Genomic DNA, 20,439 nt, shown 5'->3' with positions numbered 1-20,439 from the left:
TTATTCATGAAAGAAGGTGAACTTGGTAAACACTTTGAAAAAAATTAGCCTTTTTCAAAATTCTAAATCTTCGGTTTTTCAAACTGATAGTTAGTAACTAATCTGGGTAGTAAGACTAACATTTACCATATCTTAGCTTTGTGTTGGCATCATTTTAGAAGTGTCCTTTTGTTTTATTATGACGCTTGAAAGAACCCAAATCAAACAGCATTCTCTAAAATTTTCAAGAAAATTTTAGAATAAATTATTTTAGGGACCATTTCATTTCTATAGGGGTTTGGAAGTTCTGTTAATAGACCCCCCCCCCCCCACACACACACACATATCAACCCCTTCAATTAACTTCACCCCTCAAACTATTCAAAACAGCACATAGGAAGCTTGTTAAGTATTTTAAAGAACTTCAAACAAAATGAAGGTTTGCTTTGGAATTTACTAATTTTTATCATTAATATGTTCATTTAGCCCTAAAATTTACCCACATACAGTATATTTCGGACTATAAGGCGCACCATCAATAAATGCCTGCTAAAACGTCTAGGTTCATATATAAGGCGCACCGGATTATAAGGCGCACCTGATTATAAGTATGAATGACCAGCAGGTGGCAGACCTGTGCACAGTTCAAAGCAGCTGTTGTCTGGAAGTATGATTCATATATAAGGCGCACTGGAGTATAATGCGCACCTTTGATTTCTGAGAGAATCAAAGGATTTTTTGTGCGCCTTATAGTCAGAAAAATACGGTATATTAAAAAAAAATAGAAAATGCTCTACGAATACATTTTGCAGTTCTTCCGTGTAAGATTATACCCCATACGTGGATGTAAACTGCGGTCTTGGCACATGGCGGCACAGGAAAGGGAAGTCTTTGGATTGCGTTTCAAAAGGCAAGCAAAATGCCACAAGTGAATCCCAGCAGATTTGAAAACCTTTTATGTGGTATAGGGGGCATTGCCACTGATGGGTTTTTTCCATTTTACTTTCTGTTCATCGCTCCCCACTTTCAAAAATCAATAACTTTTTTATTTTTCTGTGTACAGTGCTGTATGATGGCTTGTTTCTGCATAACACATTGTACTTCCTAATGACGTATGTTATATTCCATGCCGTGTACTGGAAGTGGAAATACAATTCAAAATGTGGTAAAATTGATATGAAAGCGTATTGGCGCAATTTTCTTTTTATGTCTTTCACAGTGTGTGCTCCAAATAGCATCTCTAATTTATTTTTTTGATTTACAGGGATACCAGAGGTTAACCAGGGGTTTACAAGAGTACCAAATTTTGCAATATTCTGACTCTAATAACTGGGGAGTTGGCTAAGGTGTGATTTGAGCTGACGTTTTCATTGCTACGATTTTGGGGACTGAGCAACTTTTTGATCACATTTTATGAAATTTTTTATGTGTTGCAAAACGGCACAAAAGTGGCAATTCGAAACAATATGGCTCATTTTTATGTTACGGGGTTCACTGCCATGAATAATTGTTTTTATAGATTGGGAATTTTGGGACGCACATAGGCTGACAGGCAGGCTGCTCATTCTAGCATTGCGGAGTGCCAGGAGAAGAGGGAGGGATCCCCATCCATCAACAGGTATGCAAATCCCCCGGTCACAGCATTGACCGTGGGATCTAAGGGGTTAAATAGTCTAAACAGGGACACAGTGGATCCATGCAGAACTTGGGTTAGGCTGACGGAAAAACCTGTTGGCCTAGCCACTTGGTTACCAACGGGAAATCCATATGGGTGGTCACTAGGGGGTTAAAGGTTACCTGATGGTAAATGATTATTACTTACCTCCTTGTCATACATAAGAAGTACCAGTGTTAAAACACAATAGGGGGGCAAAAAACAGAAAGTTTTTATTTCAATTTAAAAAATTCAGGTTCAGACCCCCTTATTTAGAACACATATACTGTACAGTCGGTACAGAAAATATTCAGACCCTTTTAAATTTTTCACTTTATGTTTCATTGCAGCCAATTGATATGATCAAAAAAGGGTTTTTTTTACTCATTACTGTACACTCTGCACCCCATCTTGACAGTAAAAAAAAGAATTGTAGATATTTTTGCTTTTCCTTTTCCATTCTACCTAGCAGATCCTCTCCAGTTCCCTCAGCTTTGATGGTGAATGTTGGTGGATGCCATTTTCAAGTCCGTCCAGAAATGCTCTTTAGGTTTAGGTCAGGGCTCTGGCGGGGCCAGTCAAGAATGGAATTGTTCTGAAGCCACTGCTTTTTCATTTTAGCTGTGTGCTTAGGGTCATTGTCTTGTTGGATGGTGAACCTTTGGCCCGTTTGAGGTCCAGAACACTCTGGAAGAAGTTTTCATCCAGGTTATCTCTGTACTTGGTCGTATTCATGTTTCCTTCAATTGTAACCGGTCATCATAACCCTATAGCTGAAAAACACCCCCATAGCAAGATGGCACTACCACCATGTTTCACTTTTGGGAATGTATTTGGCATGTGAACACCAAAAAGTTCAATCGTTGTCTCATCAGACCAGAGAATTTTATTTTTCATAGTTTGGGAGTCCTTTATGTGTTATTTTGCAAACTGTATGCAGGTCTTCATATGTCTTATACTGTCTTACAGCACGCTATACAGACTTGCCACTCCAGATGAATACCACTTACGGACCTGATGAAGGGGGTGGCCCAACCCCTAAAACACATAGTCCATTATCTATATGAATACATTTTCAACAAAAGCAATTTGTTTCGCACCAAATCAATTACGGCCGCGTGTCTTGCACCAACCCATTTTTTCGCTACCCTATCCATGTGATCTCCACATATTGTGTTAGTATATGTACTGCATTACTTACATACTACCCATGACCACTATACATTACATGACATGATGGCTTTTAATGTTATGTAATGTCTAAGCTCTTTCAGTCGGTTTACCCAGTGTCTTCTACTTTGTTTTGTTACTGCACATAATCTTCTGTTTGGTCAGCAATGATGATCAGTGCTGGGCCACATGTGAATCTGGTTTTTAATAGAATCGTATTCCCTGCTAGCCATATAGACATATTCCTGAAGGAGAAGACTCTTAGCTCATACATATTACAGTATTTAATGGCTGCACTCATGTTTTGTACTTACTTTCAAGACTCATGTTATATGTATCATATTACTTCATAAATTTTTTTGTTCTTTCTCCTTATAAACAGCAAAAGATGCCGTTTTCCAGTAAACTTTTCAGGAAAAAGGATCTGACCATACAAGATGTTCTTGATGCCGACGATGAATGTGCACCAACCGCTGAGCAGACATTAGTAATGCTTTAAAGTCTTTAAGTTAAAGCCAACTTCCATGATGTCATGTATTGTATTTTGAAACAATAAAATATTATTTTGAAAGTAATCCTTTATTTCCAGTTTTATTACAATGAGGTTTTCAAAACATGTTATTAATTATCGCTGTGTAATTCCTTTTAGTTTGCAGGTCACCATTAGATATTAGGCCCTTATACTGTAAGGCATAATTTATGAATATTGCAGGGTTATATTTACCATGTGTATGCATTTCACTATGAAGCAGAACTCTAAAAGACAACTACACATTGTTCACTTTTTCTCTACAATTACCATTGCTCCACTCCCAGGCTTTGTGGCAAACAGACTCTGCTTCTGCATTGATGATCGACGGCTGTCAGTTTTGTAATACATGTCTTGTACATTGGTTAGGAACTCGTTCAGCTTGTCAACAGGGACCATAGAAACAGTGCAGCCTCCCCATCCGGCCCCAGTGAGCCTAGATCCAATAGCACCGGATTTCCTAAAAGCAAATCATAATATTAATTGACCAATCATTTAAAAACTTGGCATATATCATTAACATATTTATTAAATATTCGACCAAATTGTGGACATTTTTCAGAAACATATCAGTTACATAAAACAGACAAAGACTATATCCACTCTTGGATTTACTGTATTTTACTGGTTTTCATGTAATTACATTCAGTGAATATCACTTGTAAGTTTACTACCTGAGTGGAACTACAGCTACCAGCAACCACTGGATAGACCTGGAGTAGCTGCCAAACCACAGAGACAAATTTCATGGTTGCCTAATCCCCAATTAGAGCATCCGCTATACTGCATGACGAGCAGAGTCTTAAATGTCAAAGTGAATCACTTTGGCATTTCCAGATCTCTAAAAGTACAAGTATTACGTTCGAGCAGTCCCAGAAGGTCTGAAGGCTGTCACTGTTTTCTCATAAAATAAAGATACACCACCAAATTATAGTAAAAGCAATCTTCCGAAGACCCGAAGCCATCTCGTTTTAACCCCTTTATTACAATGTGCTATCAGCACATTGTAATGAATGAGAAGGAAAATTCCCATATGCTGCCTTACTGTAGCATGGCAGTATATGATAGGTTAAAGTACCCTAGGTGGTCTGAAAAATAGTGAAAGTAAAAATGAAAAAAAAGGGTAAAAAAAAATATATATAATAAAAAAAACAAAAAATTCAAATCACCCCCCTTTCCCTAGAACCCCCCTTTCCCTAGAACTGATATAAATATTAATGAACAGTGAAAATCACAAACACAATAGGTATCGATGTGTCCGAAAATGCCCAATCTATCAAAATATAATAACGTTTTTTCACTGTGTTTAACCCAGTAACGGAAAATAGCGCCCAAAGTCGAAAATGGCACTTTTTTGCCATTTTGAAAAATATAAAAAAATCAATAAAAAGTGATCAAAAGTGTGTATTCAGTATATTGCAAGTTTCTCTTTTAGCTAAGAAGCGGATATGAGAGAGGGTCAGGAAGTAAGAGTTCTCTTTATTGAGAGTTTGCCAATTAAAGACACCTTATAGGCGTGTGGAGACTTCTAGCCATTGATACACCACCATAACACCAGGCATAGCCTATTAGACTGTTATTAGGCTTCTTGTAAGCCCTGCTTGGTGTTAAGGAGGCATTGTTTTCCATTTTCCCTTGAAAAATGTATTTGCATATATCCCTGTATCCAGTCTAGGCAATTTTAACTAAAAATATGATTTGTTGGTTCCGTTTCAACACCCCCTTGTCTTTCCCCCCACCTGTCCTACCTGTCTGTCTGTTAGATGTGCTTAAGTTTTATGGTTACTGTTGACCAAGTTTAGTTTGACAATTTTTTCTCTATATTTTCTTAGTTCTTTGAGTTGGACATCATAGAGACTGTTGCACACACTAATGCACACAAACTCTGCATTCTCTTCTTGTATATGTATTATAACAACCATGCAACCATTTATGACAACATATTATGTGTGCCACATCTATTAAACTATTGTTGAAACACAAAACAGCACAGTTTTAGCACTTGTTAATAGCTACAAAGAAGTGAAGTTGGTGGATGGACATCTTTCAGACAGAATTATAGGGAAGATATAAAGTTATTATATAAAACAAAATTTCAATAGAATTTTGGATGATCTATAAAATATAAAAGAAGAAAACTCTCCATGGCCGATCTGTATTAGCAATTAGTAAAATGACTATATCCTGCTATTATTACTCTGGTCCAATACTTGCTTATTCTGTAGGATCTTTCTCTACAAAAGTCACCTAATTCACATTGTACAATATATATATATATTACCCAAAGTCAGAAAAAAAAATGTATTGAGAAAATGTATCAAACTAAAAAAATGGTGACATTTTCCCTATGAAGAAAAATGAAATTAAGCAAGTACTCCAGTTATATCAACTACAGTATATACTAGATAGTTTATAAGCGGTCGATCAGTGGGGTCTAGCTGCTAGTACTTTCGGTTCCCCTGAAGCAAGACCATCAGAACTCTGAGGGACAGCTGGAGAGTAGCTGAACACAATGCTCAGCTATATCTGCCAGTCTCATTGAAATTACTAGAAATCACTGTACGTGTGCATACTCCATTCTATTTCACTCCTTCTGGCTGCAGTCCCATTGCCAGGGGCTGGGGGAGGTATAAATTGTACCTTCTATGTCTAGATATATTGCATGAGTTGTTTAATCTATTGGTGGACCTTTTGAGGAAACAAGATGAGGCTGCCATGTCTATACAATGATGGTGAAATCACACCTACTATCAATCCGTAATTGATATTTTTGAATAGTTTCATTACAATTACATGTTATGATAAAATTCACTTAATTCATAGAAGAGACCTTAAAAATCTTCTCGTTTCTACCATTTGTGGTATTTACATGAAACATTCCTTAGGAATTTTGTTTTGTAAAGTAGCACTGTGGCATGAGACAGGACTAGCCGCAACAGACGGGGCATGTGCATTTTGGATCACCACTGTTTACAAATCTGTTCCCTTCTGGCCTAACTTCCAGTAACCCTGGCTACTCTGGTTAGATTCTGCGTGCTACCTTCTTGTTACTTAGAAGTTACATGCAGTTTGGACAGCTCTCATATTCTTCCCCTCATTATTTTTCTTGAATCAAAATTGTTTTGGTTTCTTTAACGTGATTCAATTTAGCAGAAGGAAAATATGCTTATACTGCTTTCCTATCACAATAATTACTCTAAAGTACTAATTTATACAATAGCAAATTCTGAATTCCCGAATACGCCAGCATCAGCTCTGGTACAAGAGCACTAATAGCATCCACTACTGGCATACGTTTCCCTTTTTCATTTGTTTTGGTTCCCTTGGCGATTCTAATTCTGTTTGTTCAAGTTAACCACTTTGTAATGATTTTGAGAATGGCATAAAATTTCAGTGAGGTTTTCTAGTTGACATCACTTATAGACCTTGTGTTAGCATGAAAGGGTGGTGTCTAGTATAGGATTTCAGCTTACTTTGTCCCCCAGTGGTTTCACTTCCAGTTTTCAGAAAAATCTGCCTTTAGTTTAGCCAGAGGGATATTTGGTGCAGTACTACAGTTTCTATCCCATGAGAAAAATTGCTGTCATCTTTATAAAAACGCCTGACAGCTAATTCCTTTCATATTACGTTCCACATCCTCCATGAATATAGATTACATGGATGACCATTTTCTTTTCACTAAACAGTTTAGTCTTATATTATACATGAACAGTCAACAAAATGCATTGTAAAGTAGTGACAATGTCTGTAATTTCAGATAAAATCATTTGTTGCCATGCTTTCATGATTTCAGATTAACCTCGGGCTAGATGGGTTTTTTTTTTTAGTAGATTGAAGTGAAACTTAAACTCTGAAGCAATTTTTTTTTGTTTCTAGAGCAATGAATAGTGCTAGTAATACTAGTAAAGTTTGTAATATACATTGTTCTGCTACTTTCTTCTCCTGTAGTAAGCTGGTTCATATGCAACTTAAGGAAGGCAGGCGTATTATTAACTTTTCCATAGAGAGCAAATATTTCCCTTGATGATTCAACTCTGTAAGGAGAGTAGACTATCCAGGGAGTGTCTATAAAGAGTTAAGTTATTAGACACTTTATCAGTTTAATTTATCTCTCAGCTGGCTGTGGTGTAAAGGACAGAAAGCGGAGTTACACAAACTCAGTGATGGTCAATTTAAGATTCCAGAAGGTGGGCAGGCACTAGCTCAGCAGACATTTCATGATTCCTCTGTGCTGACAATGTGTTTAGATTATAAGGGTACAGGGTTTAGCTACACTTTTATTTGGCTTCTGAAGATTCCACTAATATCTGACACATAGAAAAAGAGAGATGAGACACATCAGAGTCACGAGATGTATATAAGACACATTAAAACACTCACCTTTGCTATCCCAACAAAGAACACATGCACATATTTTTACATATACTTTTAAAAGTATATTGCAAAGTTTTCTACCATCATCTGCACTATGGATTTATAAAATGTTGTTAAAAGTTTAGTTATTTGAACAATCAGTGTTTTCAGGAGAACGGATTTTAAAAGAGGCACTAGCAAGATAAGAGGTATGATGAATTAATATGTTATACCACGGATGTGGACCATTGTCGCTGATTTGACTTGCGGCTATTCTTGAAGGGTTGAAGGGAAGGTGTCTGAGTTTTTACAAATGTTTCTTTGTTACTGTATTTAATAAAAAGCGCTATTTCCAGCAATTTTGATACTGCCATATGAAGGCTTTCAGGTCTGTCGTTGTACTGACACTATTAACCCCTTAAGGACATAGCCCGATTTTTCAAATCCGCCTGTGTCACAATGTACAGTTATAACTTTGGAACGCTTTATCTTATAAGTTTATTTTTTTATACTGTTTTTTCAAGACATGTTGTACTTCACATTAAAGCTATATTTTAGTTGAAAGTTTTTGCATTTATTTACAAAAAAATTGAAATTTGGTGAAAATTTTAAAAGACTAGCTATTTTTTTACAAACCACCCAATTTGGTTGTTAACTAACATTAACCATATGTCTGTTTTATTTTGACATAACTTTTATATGTTATTTTATTTTATTAGGATGTTAGGAGGCTTACAGTTTGAACAGAAATTTTCAAACATTTTAAGTAAATTCGAGATTCAATTTTTTGAGCGGACAATTCATCTCCATAAGGGTTTTCAAAATTCTATTTATTAGAAACTCCGCACAAATTTCAACCCTCAAACTATTCAAAACAGTCATTGGTAAGCTTGATAACCCTTTAATCTCACAAGAATCAAAAACAAAACGGAGGGTCTATTTGTAATTTTTACATTTTGACAATAAAATGATTATTTAGTCCTAAAATTTACACATTCATGCAGTATAAAATGAGAAAACATATCTAAGATTTTGTTGTGCAGTTTCTTACGAGTAGAGCAATATCTCACATGTGAATAAACTACTTTAAGGGCCCACAGTAGGGCACATAACAGAAGGAGCGCCATTGAGCCTTTAGAGGGTAGATTTTGATGAGGGTAACATAACGCATTAGAAAAGTTCCTGGAGGTATCATAACCGTGAACTCCTGCCACAAATGATCCTATTCTAGGAACTACACTCAGAGAATTTATCAAGGGTTATATTGAGGTTCCTAATCACAGATGTTTTATAGATAGTATTTATAGTGGTTCGTATATATGAAAATCTTTTTCCAAAAACTTCCTTGCTTTAGCCCCTAAATTTTTAATCGGGGGTTAAACTTGTAAACACACCCGCTAGTTTGTTACCCAGTTTCTCTAGAATGCAGTAATATGCATGCATGGTCAGAGGGGTAGTTGCGATCAGTGCCCTCTCCAGGTTAGGAGCTGACAGAGGGAGTCGCGAACCCTGCAGGAAGGTTCGAGACCTGGTCATCAGGGGTTAACAGTGGTAGATCCTGCTTGAGCAGGCAAGGGTTAACTATGCTAAAGTTATCATCCAATTGTATTCTTCCATGTGAACTGGAGTGTGATTGGAGAGTGAGCCACCACCTTACCAGGGAATGACAAAACCCCTGGACAGGAAGGGGCAAGCTCTTAGGCCCCAGCTCCTGACAGAGGAGCAGCTCTCTAGCCAGCCACCTCTCTTACAAGAGAGGTCAGCTCTTTACCACTAGCTCCTGACACAGGAGCAGCTCTTGGAATCCAGCTCTCCCAGAGAGCACATCATCCGTCCGAGCATACATAGAGACAGTGTGATGCACACCGCCAGTGCTACACACAGAACACCCAGGACAATGCTGCAGCTTCCATATCTGGACACAGCTACATCCCAGCCGGCACCTACTACCAGGCTGGTGAATCAATTCCTGAGGACCACTCTTCATGACCACTCCAGTAATCCAGAATCTCCAACAATCCGGCATCTGTCACAAGACCGTTTGGCCTGTTGCCTGCAGTTGTTCTAATAAAACACCACGTTCTTTTGCACAACGCTGCCTCCGTCTGTCCCCTGGATATGACTGTAACACCAAGGGGGGCCCATCCATTACGCAGGAACTCATAATACAGTCAGCAAAGCGGTTGCTCCAGGGAGATTCAGTACATCAGCCTCTCCCTCCATCTTTCTTGCACACACCACCTGCTGGTGACCTGCCAGGCTGTAGGACAGCCCTCCAGTCCTCATAGCAAGCACCGTGACACCAGCGTGCCCTAGGCCTCAACCGCCAGCCACTCCGGTATTCTGGCTGCCTCCAGGCCCCAAGAAAAGGCTAGGCCCCTGTGGGGGATGTTGCACATTGCTGTCTACTAAGCAGCATAACACTTTTAATATTTAGTTGATTGAACTTTTTAAGGGCTTTTTTCACCATAAAGGTTTAGTAATGATTGGTTTACCCTTTTTATTGTGTTTGGGAGTTTTAGACTAAATGGGGCATTGAGGGGAATGATATTTTATTTTTATTCAACTTTTTAATTACACTTTTTTTGTCACCCTCTGGGACTAGAAAAATTGATCATCGGATGTATGGCAGTGTATTAGAACAGTCAGCCTATGCACATGCATAGACTGACGCTGACGCTGGCACTGCTAAAACCCTGGTGCTTAGACGAGGCAGCCCTGGGGTCCTTCAGCCTATGCATAAAAGACTTAAAACATTGGCCCACATTTATCAAAAGTCGTGCAGACTGGACTAACCGCAGGTTGCCTGTGGAGTGTGCAGCGTGCAACATTTTCATGAAATGTGTCATAAGGTCTTCATGAATCTGACGCCCCCTGTGGGGCAGACAGAATTTTGCCACACGATCTGACTAAGCACTAATACACCCCATTCGGTGCACAGTTTTTCTGTCTTGTGATTGTCAATGATTATCCGCAGTAGTAATATAAGGAAGATGGGCAAATAATTTCTGCAGCAGTGGAAACAAAGACCCAGGTGAAACAACCAGCAATTGCATAGATAATTAAGATATATTTGAGGGGGTCTTCCCAAACGCTTGAAACATGTACAAGTATATTAAATGTCCATATGTTATAGTATAATATCATTCTGCTGAACTACAAGACAATCTTTCATTTCTTTTCAATGATATTTTGCTATTATTAATTTTGTGGTTGTTCCATATAGACATTAACATCTCCAACTCACAGAAATCATAATAAATGATATATACATTAAACAGAAATATATCAGGGTTATGGCATGTGTTTTACAGAAAGAACATGTGCTTAAAAGATTGAAATTGTGGTTAACCTCAAAGAATATAACTGTCTAACATTTAACCATTCGTTCCCAGAGAGAACTACACAGCACTGGAGTGACCTGCCAAAAAAAGAAATGAGTCACTTTCTAACTGTGGCACCAAAGGGGTTGATATTTGTGGTAACCAATGTCATTACTTCATCATTTAATCAAACAGGAAGCCAAAGGCATTTTTTTAGTGTAGTTGTCAAAACTTACAGACAGATGTCCACCAGCTGATCCAGTTCAGAGCAGCTGCATTGGTACATGTCTCTGCAGCTCACATGGCTTTGGTTCATGAGGTCTCCCAGCAGATGGACAGCATTGGCAGGTGCCTCATCACAAACTTTCTTGAAAGCCAGAACTCTTGCGGCCTCGCTGTACACATGCTTAGCTCTTTGGTATAGTTTAAATGTGGACACTAAATAAGAAAAGTAAAAAAATGAGGATTAGTAAAAGTCTAAATGGATTGACGTCTTCAGATGCTGCCATTACAATCTCTACTAAAATGTTTTTATATCCCTTGAATTCATTGTTCTTTAAATGATTGCAAGGCATCTAGGTCATGATATCTTTTCACAGGCAGGATGGGTGTAATGAGGGGACCAGGTACAAGAACAAAGGCAAGACAGTGAGCTCTTATACTGAACCCACCAAAAACCCTACTCGCTTGCCTCACATACCCTAAGGCAGTATGGGATTACTGGTCAGCAATTCCTCCCTATGTTAAAGTGCAGAAAAGGTAGACAAAGACAAAAGAATACAAAAAGATAAGATAATGAAAAGAAAAAAGAGAATGATAAACAAGCCTGGTCACAAAAGAGAGCGAATTAAATACAAAATCACAAATAGGGAAGGGAAGTATGAACATGACCTGAGAGTAAGATATCAGGTATGCAGTGAACAAGATCTCGAAAAAGGGGAGTAATCCCAGAATAACTACATAATCTCAGAGCCCGGTCACAATAGTGATTGTGTCAGTACTCAGAAATCCAAACAACACAGGGGGCAGGTGATTAGAGTGCAAAGCTGTCAATCACAGCGGGTGAATTAACGGTGAAGCAGAACTAATGCTGGAGGAAATAAATAGGTGTGGTATTAAATCAATCCCAAAACAGCATAGCCAGCTAAACACATTGGGGCAGATTTATCAGGCTGTCTGAAAGTCAGAATATTTCTAGTTGCCAATGGCAACCAAACATAGCTCAGCTTTCATTTTACTAGTGCTCTTGTATATTTTAAAGGGGATCTGTGATTGGTTGACATGGGCAACTAGAAATTCTGACTTTCAGACAGATTGATAAATCTGCCCCATTGTCACATGGCAGTGGTAACAAAAGACACACAGATACGATCAGCGATTCCTCAGCCGCATACCATGAACAGAGGATGACACAGAGACAGGTGTTACAACACAGTTTTATTGTTTATGTGCAGTGTTATTCCACCAAATATAACACTGTATGTCAAGGGTAAGAAGCTGCACTTTGATCTCATCTGTCCAAAGAAAATGGTTCCAAAACCACACACCACAATGTTTCACTTTTGAGAGCAATCGTTTTTTTTGTAGGACCGTGTGTATGTAATAGGAGACACATCCATGGTAGCCATTGCAGCATGCAGACTTTCCTGTGGGTCCTTTGCAGTTACCCACAAAATACAGGCAGTCCCTTATTTAAGAACATCCAACTTACAGACCACTAGTAGTTATAAACCAACCTCTCTATTCACTGTGAGCTATGTTAAAGCTCTCTGGATGCTGGTAATATACTGAAATTTAGCCCTAGGGGCTGAACTATTAACTGTGCGGTGAGAAGATGGCTTTCAATGGCCTTCATTACAAGTAGGTAATATCTCACTATAGAGTTAAACATGTGTCCCTATACCATCATAGATGGAGCTAGTACTGTTAAGGATGTATCAAGAGGGCTCACAGGCTTCATACATACCAGTTGTTTGCAGCAAACACTTCAGTGCTGATGTTAACCTTTTGGATAGCGCTGGCAAAGCCACCAGCAGCATTTAAATCCTTGGTAGCGTGTGGGTGCTGACCATCTTGGGAGGATTTCACTCCCTGTTATGTCATTGGGGAGCAATGATCCGTTTCTATGAGAGCCTGGAGTCTGTATGAGACTCCATGCCCTGTCATTAGGAGAGATCTGTCACGGGCTGCGTACAGGTTGTGACAGATCACCTCAAATACTGCCATTTACAGCAATACGGTACTATTACAGCAGATGGCAGGAACAATTATACTTCCTAGGGTTAAAGTAGCCCATAAAGTCTATAAATAAAAAACATAAAATAAATAGAAAAGTTCATCAAAGTTCCTATAACTGATATAAAAATAAATTGTGCTGTAAGGCAAGTCCTTTACCCAGTAAAATTTTTAAAATTTACCCCATGTATGTATCTGATCGCATGAAATCACAGCCTGCATGCACTTCTACTCCTCCCAAAGCCTCCATGGAGGCATTCTGTGATTTCTTGTGATCAGATACACACATGGGGGTTATTTATCAAATGAGTGCCGGCCTATGATAGCTGCACCACTAGAGACTTCGGCCATTCTATCATAGAAAAAAATGTAGCCGCCCAATTTTCATGTTTGATAATTTCCCGGCTGCAATGAGTGCACAGGCGCCCCAGTGGCATGAAGTGAATATTTTGAAAATGTTAGTGGGTATAGATGACATCACACTGATCACATGACATGAAGTGCTGAATTGAGAAGAATGCATTCAACAAGATGAGCAGGCCATGACCCCCTTTGACTTCAGGTCGAACTGGCTGCATCCCAGGTAATATAATTAATTTGATTTTAGGAGTATTTGACAGAGACAAACAAAAGAGCAGAAAATAAATGCTGCGGTGTTCTTCAGTTACTTCAGTCATTGGTTGTTTCGTAGATGAGGATCAGTATAAGGTGACTGCTCCTTGAGCCGTGTGCAAGATCCAAGTTAAACATATAACCAAGCATGTATAATCAATGGCACGTACTGATCCTAGTAAAGTATATAAATATTCTGCAATTACTTGTCTCAAAACCATCAAAATGCAGAAAATCGATTTAAACTATGGATAATATCAAACACTAAACCATGCTTCATGCTGAATTTTACAAATAATGCACTGGCATAATTCTGAAAAAGAACTTCCTTCTAACCCTAATTTACAAATACAATATGATATGCAAATTATACACAATCATTTTATAATGGAATTCTCGAGTATGACTGACATTAGGAAAGACTGTATAAGTGCTACCTATTGTGTTATTTGACACTCCTTGACTTCACATGGTGCTTTAAAACTGAGCTGGGGCGGATTAAGACTTCCTTGGGCCCTGGGCTGTACGAATATTACAGCTCCTACAAGTCTGGAATTAACTTCCCACATATGGTACTAGAATCAGGCTTCTTGGGGAATGGATGATGCTTCCCTTCTGCCTGCTTTCAAACTGCGATTTCAAGACCTTTGGAAGACCTTCAAAGGTCCTGAAATGGCTCTTGTGTACATGTGTACTGAGATAATGAACAGATGTACAAGGATTTCTTGGAGAAGGTCCTTCTCAGCATAAAATTTGGTGGGTGGTTTGAGAAGCCCTGTGCCCCGGGCTTCCGCACAAACCGCTTATATTTTAATCCACTATTGCAACTGAGCTGAGATGAAGAACCAACATAGACTATTGCCGTCATGTCTCTTCCCCTATAAATTTAGGGATCCTAATCATATTCGTATTTGCAGCACTTTATTATTGACTCTTTATTTTCCTTGGCAAGAAGATTTCAAACTCATTACGATCGATGTAGAGAGTCTGTACACCAGAATTCCTTAGCTGGCAGGAATAGAGGCTGTGAGACGTACAGTATGTAATACAAGTAGGGACGTATATACCCTCAATTTTATCTGTGAGTCTCTTTTTTAAGTTTGGCAATACTTAGTATAAGCAAATTGACAGAACGGCCATGGGCACCCCAGTAGCCTGTTCCTATGCAAATATTTTTCTTGCCCATTTTGAAGATAGGTACATCTATACTGTAAATAATCCTTATGTAAGCAAAATTCACTTCTACCACCGATATGTGGATGACGTGTTCATCATGTGGTCAGGCACAGAAGAAGAATTACTGCAATTCATTGCCTACCTCAATGATAACGCGGTGAACATGTTCTTCACTTACAAATTCAACACCAGTCAGATGGAATTTCTTGATGCACTTATACAGGTCAAAGATAATACTCTATAAACTACAGTGTAGAATAAACCTACCTCTGTTAACTCTTACTTGTATTATACGATCTATCATCCTGAACCGCTTAAAAAAGCTGTCCCTTACGGACAGTATCTCCGTCTTAAGCGGATCAACAGTGAGACAAACGGATATATTGAACAGGCCAAACAACTTACTACAAAATTACATACAAGAGGTTACCCTAGAGCCCTACTTACACAGGCCTATGAAAGAGCTCTATCCGCTGATCACACTCAATTGCTGAGAGGTAGCAATAGGAAAGAGAACAGAGAGAAATTCGTTTTTTCTTTTGACTATACCCCTATGGCATCAAAAATTAGATCAGTGATCTTGAATAACTGGTTCCTTCTTAAAACTTATCAGCAACTAAAAGATGTAGTTGAGTTAGGTCCCCTCGTCACATTTAAGACCATTAAAGCCCACCTTGTTCAAAGTCGGCTGCCCCTCATTAGAGAAAAAAATTGTTTGGAGAGATCCATACCTCTCGGTAATTTTCGTTGCGGTAACTGCAACTTTTGCCCCTTTTTCATAAAAGGTAAATGTCTGAACATCGGAGGTCTTACCCATACACTCAATTTATTTCTTGCAAAACCTCCTTTGTGGTCTATGTGCTGTTCTGCCCTTGTGGCAGATTTTACATAGGCCAAACTATCAGAAAATTGCTTGTGCATTACCGTGAGCACCGCTACTCTATTAAAAGAGCTGGACATAACAGATTGCTATTTAATTGTGAAAACATCAACATCCAGTGTTCTATGTCCAGCTGCCACAGTTTTCCACTGAAACTGCTCTTTTTAACCCCTTAACGCTCTGCGCCGTAGCTCTACGGCGCAGAGGTATAAGGGATGTATGAAGAGGGCTCACGGGCTGAGTCCTCTTCATACAAAGGTGGGGTTTTTTGCATAATGCATAAAACCCCCACCGCTAATAACCGCGGTCGGTGCTAGCACCGATCGCGGCTATTAACCCCCCCCCGTTGCCGCCGGCAAAGTCGCCGGCGGCATTTAAAAGACGGCGGCGCGCGGGCGCCGCCATCTTTTTTTCGATCGCCACGCCCCCGAACGTCATCGGGGGGGGGGCGGCGATCGGTTGCCATGGTAGCCTCGTGTCTTCTTTTGACACGAGGCTATCTGGCAGCTGCAGATTCGTTACAATGAGCCAGTGGCTCATTGTAATGAATGTGCTGCAAAAATGCCATATATTGCAATACAGAAGTATTGCAGTATATGGTAGCAGCGATCTGACCATCTAGGGTTAATGTACCCTAGATGGTCTAAAAGATAGTGAAAAAAAAAAAGAAAAAAAAAAGTTTAAAAAATAAAAAAAATTAATAAAATATTAAAAGTTCAAATCACCCCCCTTTCCCTAGAACGGATATAAAACATAATAAACAGTAAAAATCACAAACATATTAGGTATCGACGCGTCCCAAAATGCCCGATCTATCAAAATATAAAAACGGTTACGGGCGGCGGTGACCTCCGAGACGGGAAATGGCGCCCAAACGTCCGAAATGCGACTTTTACACCTTTTCATATAACATAAAAAATTAAATAAAAAATGATCAAAATGTCGCACAGACCTCAAAATGGTAGCAATGAAAACGTCGCCTCATTTCGCAAAAAATGACCCCTCACACAGCTCCGTGCGCCAAAGTATGAAAAAGTTATTAGCATCAGAAGATGGCAAAAAAATGTTTTTCTTTTTTGTACACATTCGTTTAATTTTTGAAAAAGTATTAAAACACAATAAAACCTATATAAATTTGGTATCACCGCGATCGCACCGAACCAAAGAATAAAGTAGGCATGTTATTTGGAGCGAAGAGTGAAAGTCGTAAAAACTGAGCCCACAAGAACGTGACGCACATGCGTTTTTTTTTCAATTTTTCCCCATTTGGAATTTTTTTTCAGCTTCGCGGTACACGGCATGTTAAAATAAATAACATTACGGGAAAGTAAAATTTGTTACGCACAAAATAAGCCCTCACACAGGTCTGTACACGGAAAAATGAAAAAGTTATGGATTTTTGAAGTTGGAGAGCGAGAAATGAGCCGAAAAACCCTGCGTCCTTAAGGGGTTAAAGGCTCCAATGATCTCCTCACTGCTAAATCCAGAGGTGACTATTCTCTCCTTTTACTGCATGTCTTGGCAGTGTTTGATACTGTGGCAGCGTTTGATACACTCCTCAGGATGGTCCGCTCCATGGCCTGAAGGACACTTGTGGTTTTCTTCCTATCTTTCTGACCGTAATTTTCTTCTCTGGATCTCTCTCTCTCTCTTTTGCTCTTCTTCTCACTGTCAAGGTTCCTCAAGGCGCAGTCCTAGGTCCTCTTCTCTTTTCCCACAACACTGCCCGCATCAGACAGACCATCAGCAGATTTGGTTTCCAGTGCCATCTCTATGCTGATGATACCCAGCTATATACTTCTGCATACTTATATTACCCCTGTCTCTGCCATCTCAAACATCATGTCCTCTCTCTTCTTGAAACTTAATCTTTCTAAGACTTATTTTTTAGTCTTTCCACAATCTACTAAGCGACCCAACCCTGAACTCTCCATCTTGGTCTGTTAGATCACTTGGTCTGTTAGAACCCCGAGGTAGCAGACCCTCTGTCTGTAGGTTGTGCTGGAATCTGACTTCTCCTTTGAACCGCATATTCAATCTCTTGTTTTGTTCTGCCGCATGCATCTCAGAAACGTCTCTAGAATCCGCCCCTTTTCTCCCTGACTGTCCCTTACTCTCTCTGACTGTCTCTCAGTCACTCACTCTCCTTGCCTGTGTCTCGCTCTCCCTGCCTGTGTCTCGCTCTCCCTGCCTGTGTCTCGCTCTCCCTCCCTGGGTCTTGCTCTCCCTCCCTGTCTCTCTGTCACTCACTCTCCCTGACACAATGTTCTCAAACACTTTTTGGAACATTTTTGTAAAGGAATTTTATGAAAAATGTACATTTTTGGCAAATTTTTCAGGTTTTCTTTTTACTGCATTCACCAAGCGGGTCCAATAATGTTACTGATTTATTATACATGTTACGGACACATCTATTCCATATATGTGGGGTGTTTCCATGATTTTGTACTTTATTTGGTATGTATAGGGATTGGTGGTGTTTATGGGACTTACACTTTATTTAAATAATTCTTTTTATTAAAAAAAAAGTGTTTTAATAAGGATTTTAATAAGGACTTGAACAAGTGATGCTCTGATGTATTACACTGTGCTGCGCATGCTCAATGGGTTACAGCACAGAACCAGTTTCACGGAGTATATAATAAATTGCAAATACAGTTCTGGACATGAATACTGCCTTAAAATTTGTTGCGTCTTGCTTTGATCTAAAATAGGGAAACCAAACAAGTGATATCCTTTAAATATCTTCTGCAACTTTGAAGACAAAGGGACCACAAAAAAAATAAAAAAACAAAAACAGGGGATGTTTGCCAGACAGCTACACAAAGTAAGCTGCAAAGCTATATCTAGGATGTACAGCTACACATATACAGAGAAAACTGTCTTTAGAGGTAAAGAGGAAATAGCTGCAGCAATCAATTATACTGAAACTTCTTTAACAAAAATTACAGACTGAAAGTTGAAAAATACAGGCCAGATTTACATATGTTTCTAGTTATCTCAACTGCTCAGCCCCCTATCACATGCAGTATCGGTGAAGTAAACACCATCCCCTTAACTTTTTATGTTCCGTTTTTTAAGATACTATTGATTAACAATGACCTAAAATGCAAAATACATTTCTTAGAAAAGGTGTAGAAAAGGTGATTATGAGACATCCTCTTCCCGACAGTCCATTAACTTTCTTAAGTTCATATGGTCTGGTGCTACATGTGTGTACAGATGTGTCCTAAGAGTGTTAGAAACATGACTAGCACTGGGCTCTGTGGCCTCACTATCTACTGTATTGTCTCATGGTGCCGGATCTCTGTAATAAGCTGTCGCAGCATTCTCAATAAAGTTTGTCCCATTTGGACAAACTTTATCGGTTTAACACTGTTCTCTCAGAGAGGTTCGGATCCAACAGCATGCTCAGTCAGAGTGAATGTTACCTGCCAGAGCACCCAGAATCAGAAAAGCTGTGACCATAAGCGATTAACTCTTTACATTTATATTCCCATTGTGACAAAAGCTTTAAAGAGAATTGGAGGGAACGGCTCCTACAGTAAGACATTGGCAGGATGCCAGTGTCATTACAAGGCAGTCTCAAGGACCTCCATGAAATGTAAAAATACATAAAAAATAAATCTAAAAAATCCCACTTTCCCCAAAAAAGCGTTTTAACAAAAAAATAGACTTGCACAGGCATATTATTTTATCCGTGCCAGTTTTTGTCTTGGTTTTCACATAAAAAAAAATGTCTTTGGTGCTTTCACATGTATTTATGATGGTTGTGCGCCACAATTGTGTACTTAAAGGGGTGTGGTAGTGTGTGTTCCTAGTTGCCAACACATTTATCACTGATATGTGACACAATTGAGTCGCAAAACCATTAAGCCAAGTGCACCAAGAAAATATAGCTGCAACTGTGTCACATCCTAAAAACTAATTGGATGAACGAAAACCATGCAACTTTACTAAATAATGTGGCACATTATGGCACAAAGAAAGTGCAAACTAGGCACACTGATCCACTTTTTATATAACTGGGCCACTGGGTATCACTGTGTTGGTCATGACCCTAGTCATAGAGCCAGGGCCGACGACAACACACAACATACCAAGGCAAGTGCTGAGGCCCAGGGCTGCTGGGAGGGGCCCACAAGGCTGAATCTAAATCCCCAGCAGCAGAGTAGCAGCTGGGTGCTGGCGACGCAAAGCTCAATGCACTGCAGGACGCTGGCATTTTGACATTGGGGGTGAGGGAGGCTGATCAGTGAGGGTTGAGGGAGGCTGTATATAATTAATCCATGGGGGTGTGAGGGACGCTGTATAAAATGAATCCATTGGGCATGAGGGAGGCTGTATATAATGAATCCATGGGGCGTTAGGGAGGCTGTATATAATGAATCCATGGGGCGAGAGGGAGGCTGTATATAATGAGTCCATGGGGCGAGAGGGAGGCTGTATATTATGAATCCATGGAGGATGAGGGAGGCTGTATATAATGAATCCAAAGGTCGGTGAGGGGGCCTGTATATAATGAATC

General features: G+C 39.3%; 2 protein-coding genes across 14 annotated transcripts in view; one reads left to right on the top strand and one right to left on the bottom strand.

Annotated features, from left to right (window-relative positions):
- FAM227B (family with sequence similarity 227 member B) overlaps positions 1-3,378 on the top strand; it is a 236,853-nt gene extending 233,475 nt beyond the window's left edge. For all 11 annotated transcript variants that reach the window (XR_011855001.1, XM_072148274.1, XM_072148273.1 and 8 more), the window contains one exon: positions 3,186-3,378. Coding sequence is in view for 10 of the 11 variants with exons in the window: in XM_072148274.1 (XP_072004375.1) it covers positions 3,186-3,302 (117 nt within the window). In the remaining variant the exon portion in view is untranslated. The remainder of the gene's footprint in view (positions 1-3,185) is intronic.
- Positions 3,364-20,439, bottom strand: part of GALK2 (galactokinase 2) — a 116,048-nt gene continuing 98,972 nt past the window's right edge. For all 3 annotated transcript variants that reach the window (XM_072148275.1, XM_072148276.1, XM_072148277.1), the window contains 2 exons: positions 11,245-11,446; positions 3,364-3,792 (listed from right to left, as the gene is read on the bottom strand). In XM_072148275.1, coding sequence (XP_072004376.1) covers positions 3,582-3,792; positions 11,245-11,446 — 413 coding nt within the window. In that variant the 3' untranslated portion in view covers positions 3,364-3,581. The remainder of the gene's footprint in view (positions 3,793-11,244; positions 11,447-20,439) is intronic.

Source organism: Engystomops pustulosus, chromosome 4 (genome assembly GCF_040894005.1).
Source record: "Engystomops pustulosus chromosome 4, aEngPut4.maternal, whole genome shotgun sequence".
Taxonomy (NCBI): domain Eukaryota; kingdom Metazoa; phylum Chordata; class Amphibia; order Anura; family Leptodactylidae; genus Engystomops; species Engystomops pustulosus.
This window is presented reverse-complemented; position numbering and strand designations above follow the sequence as displayed.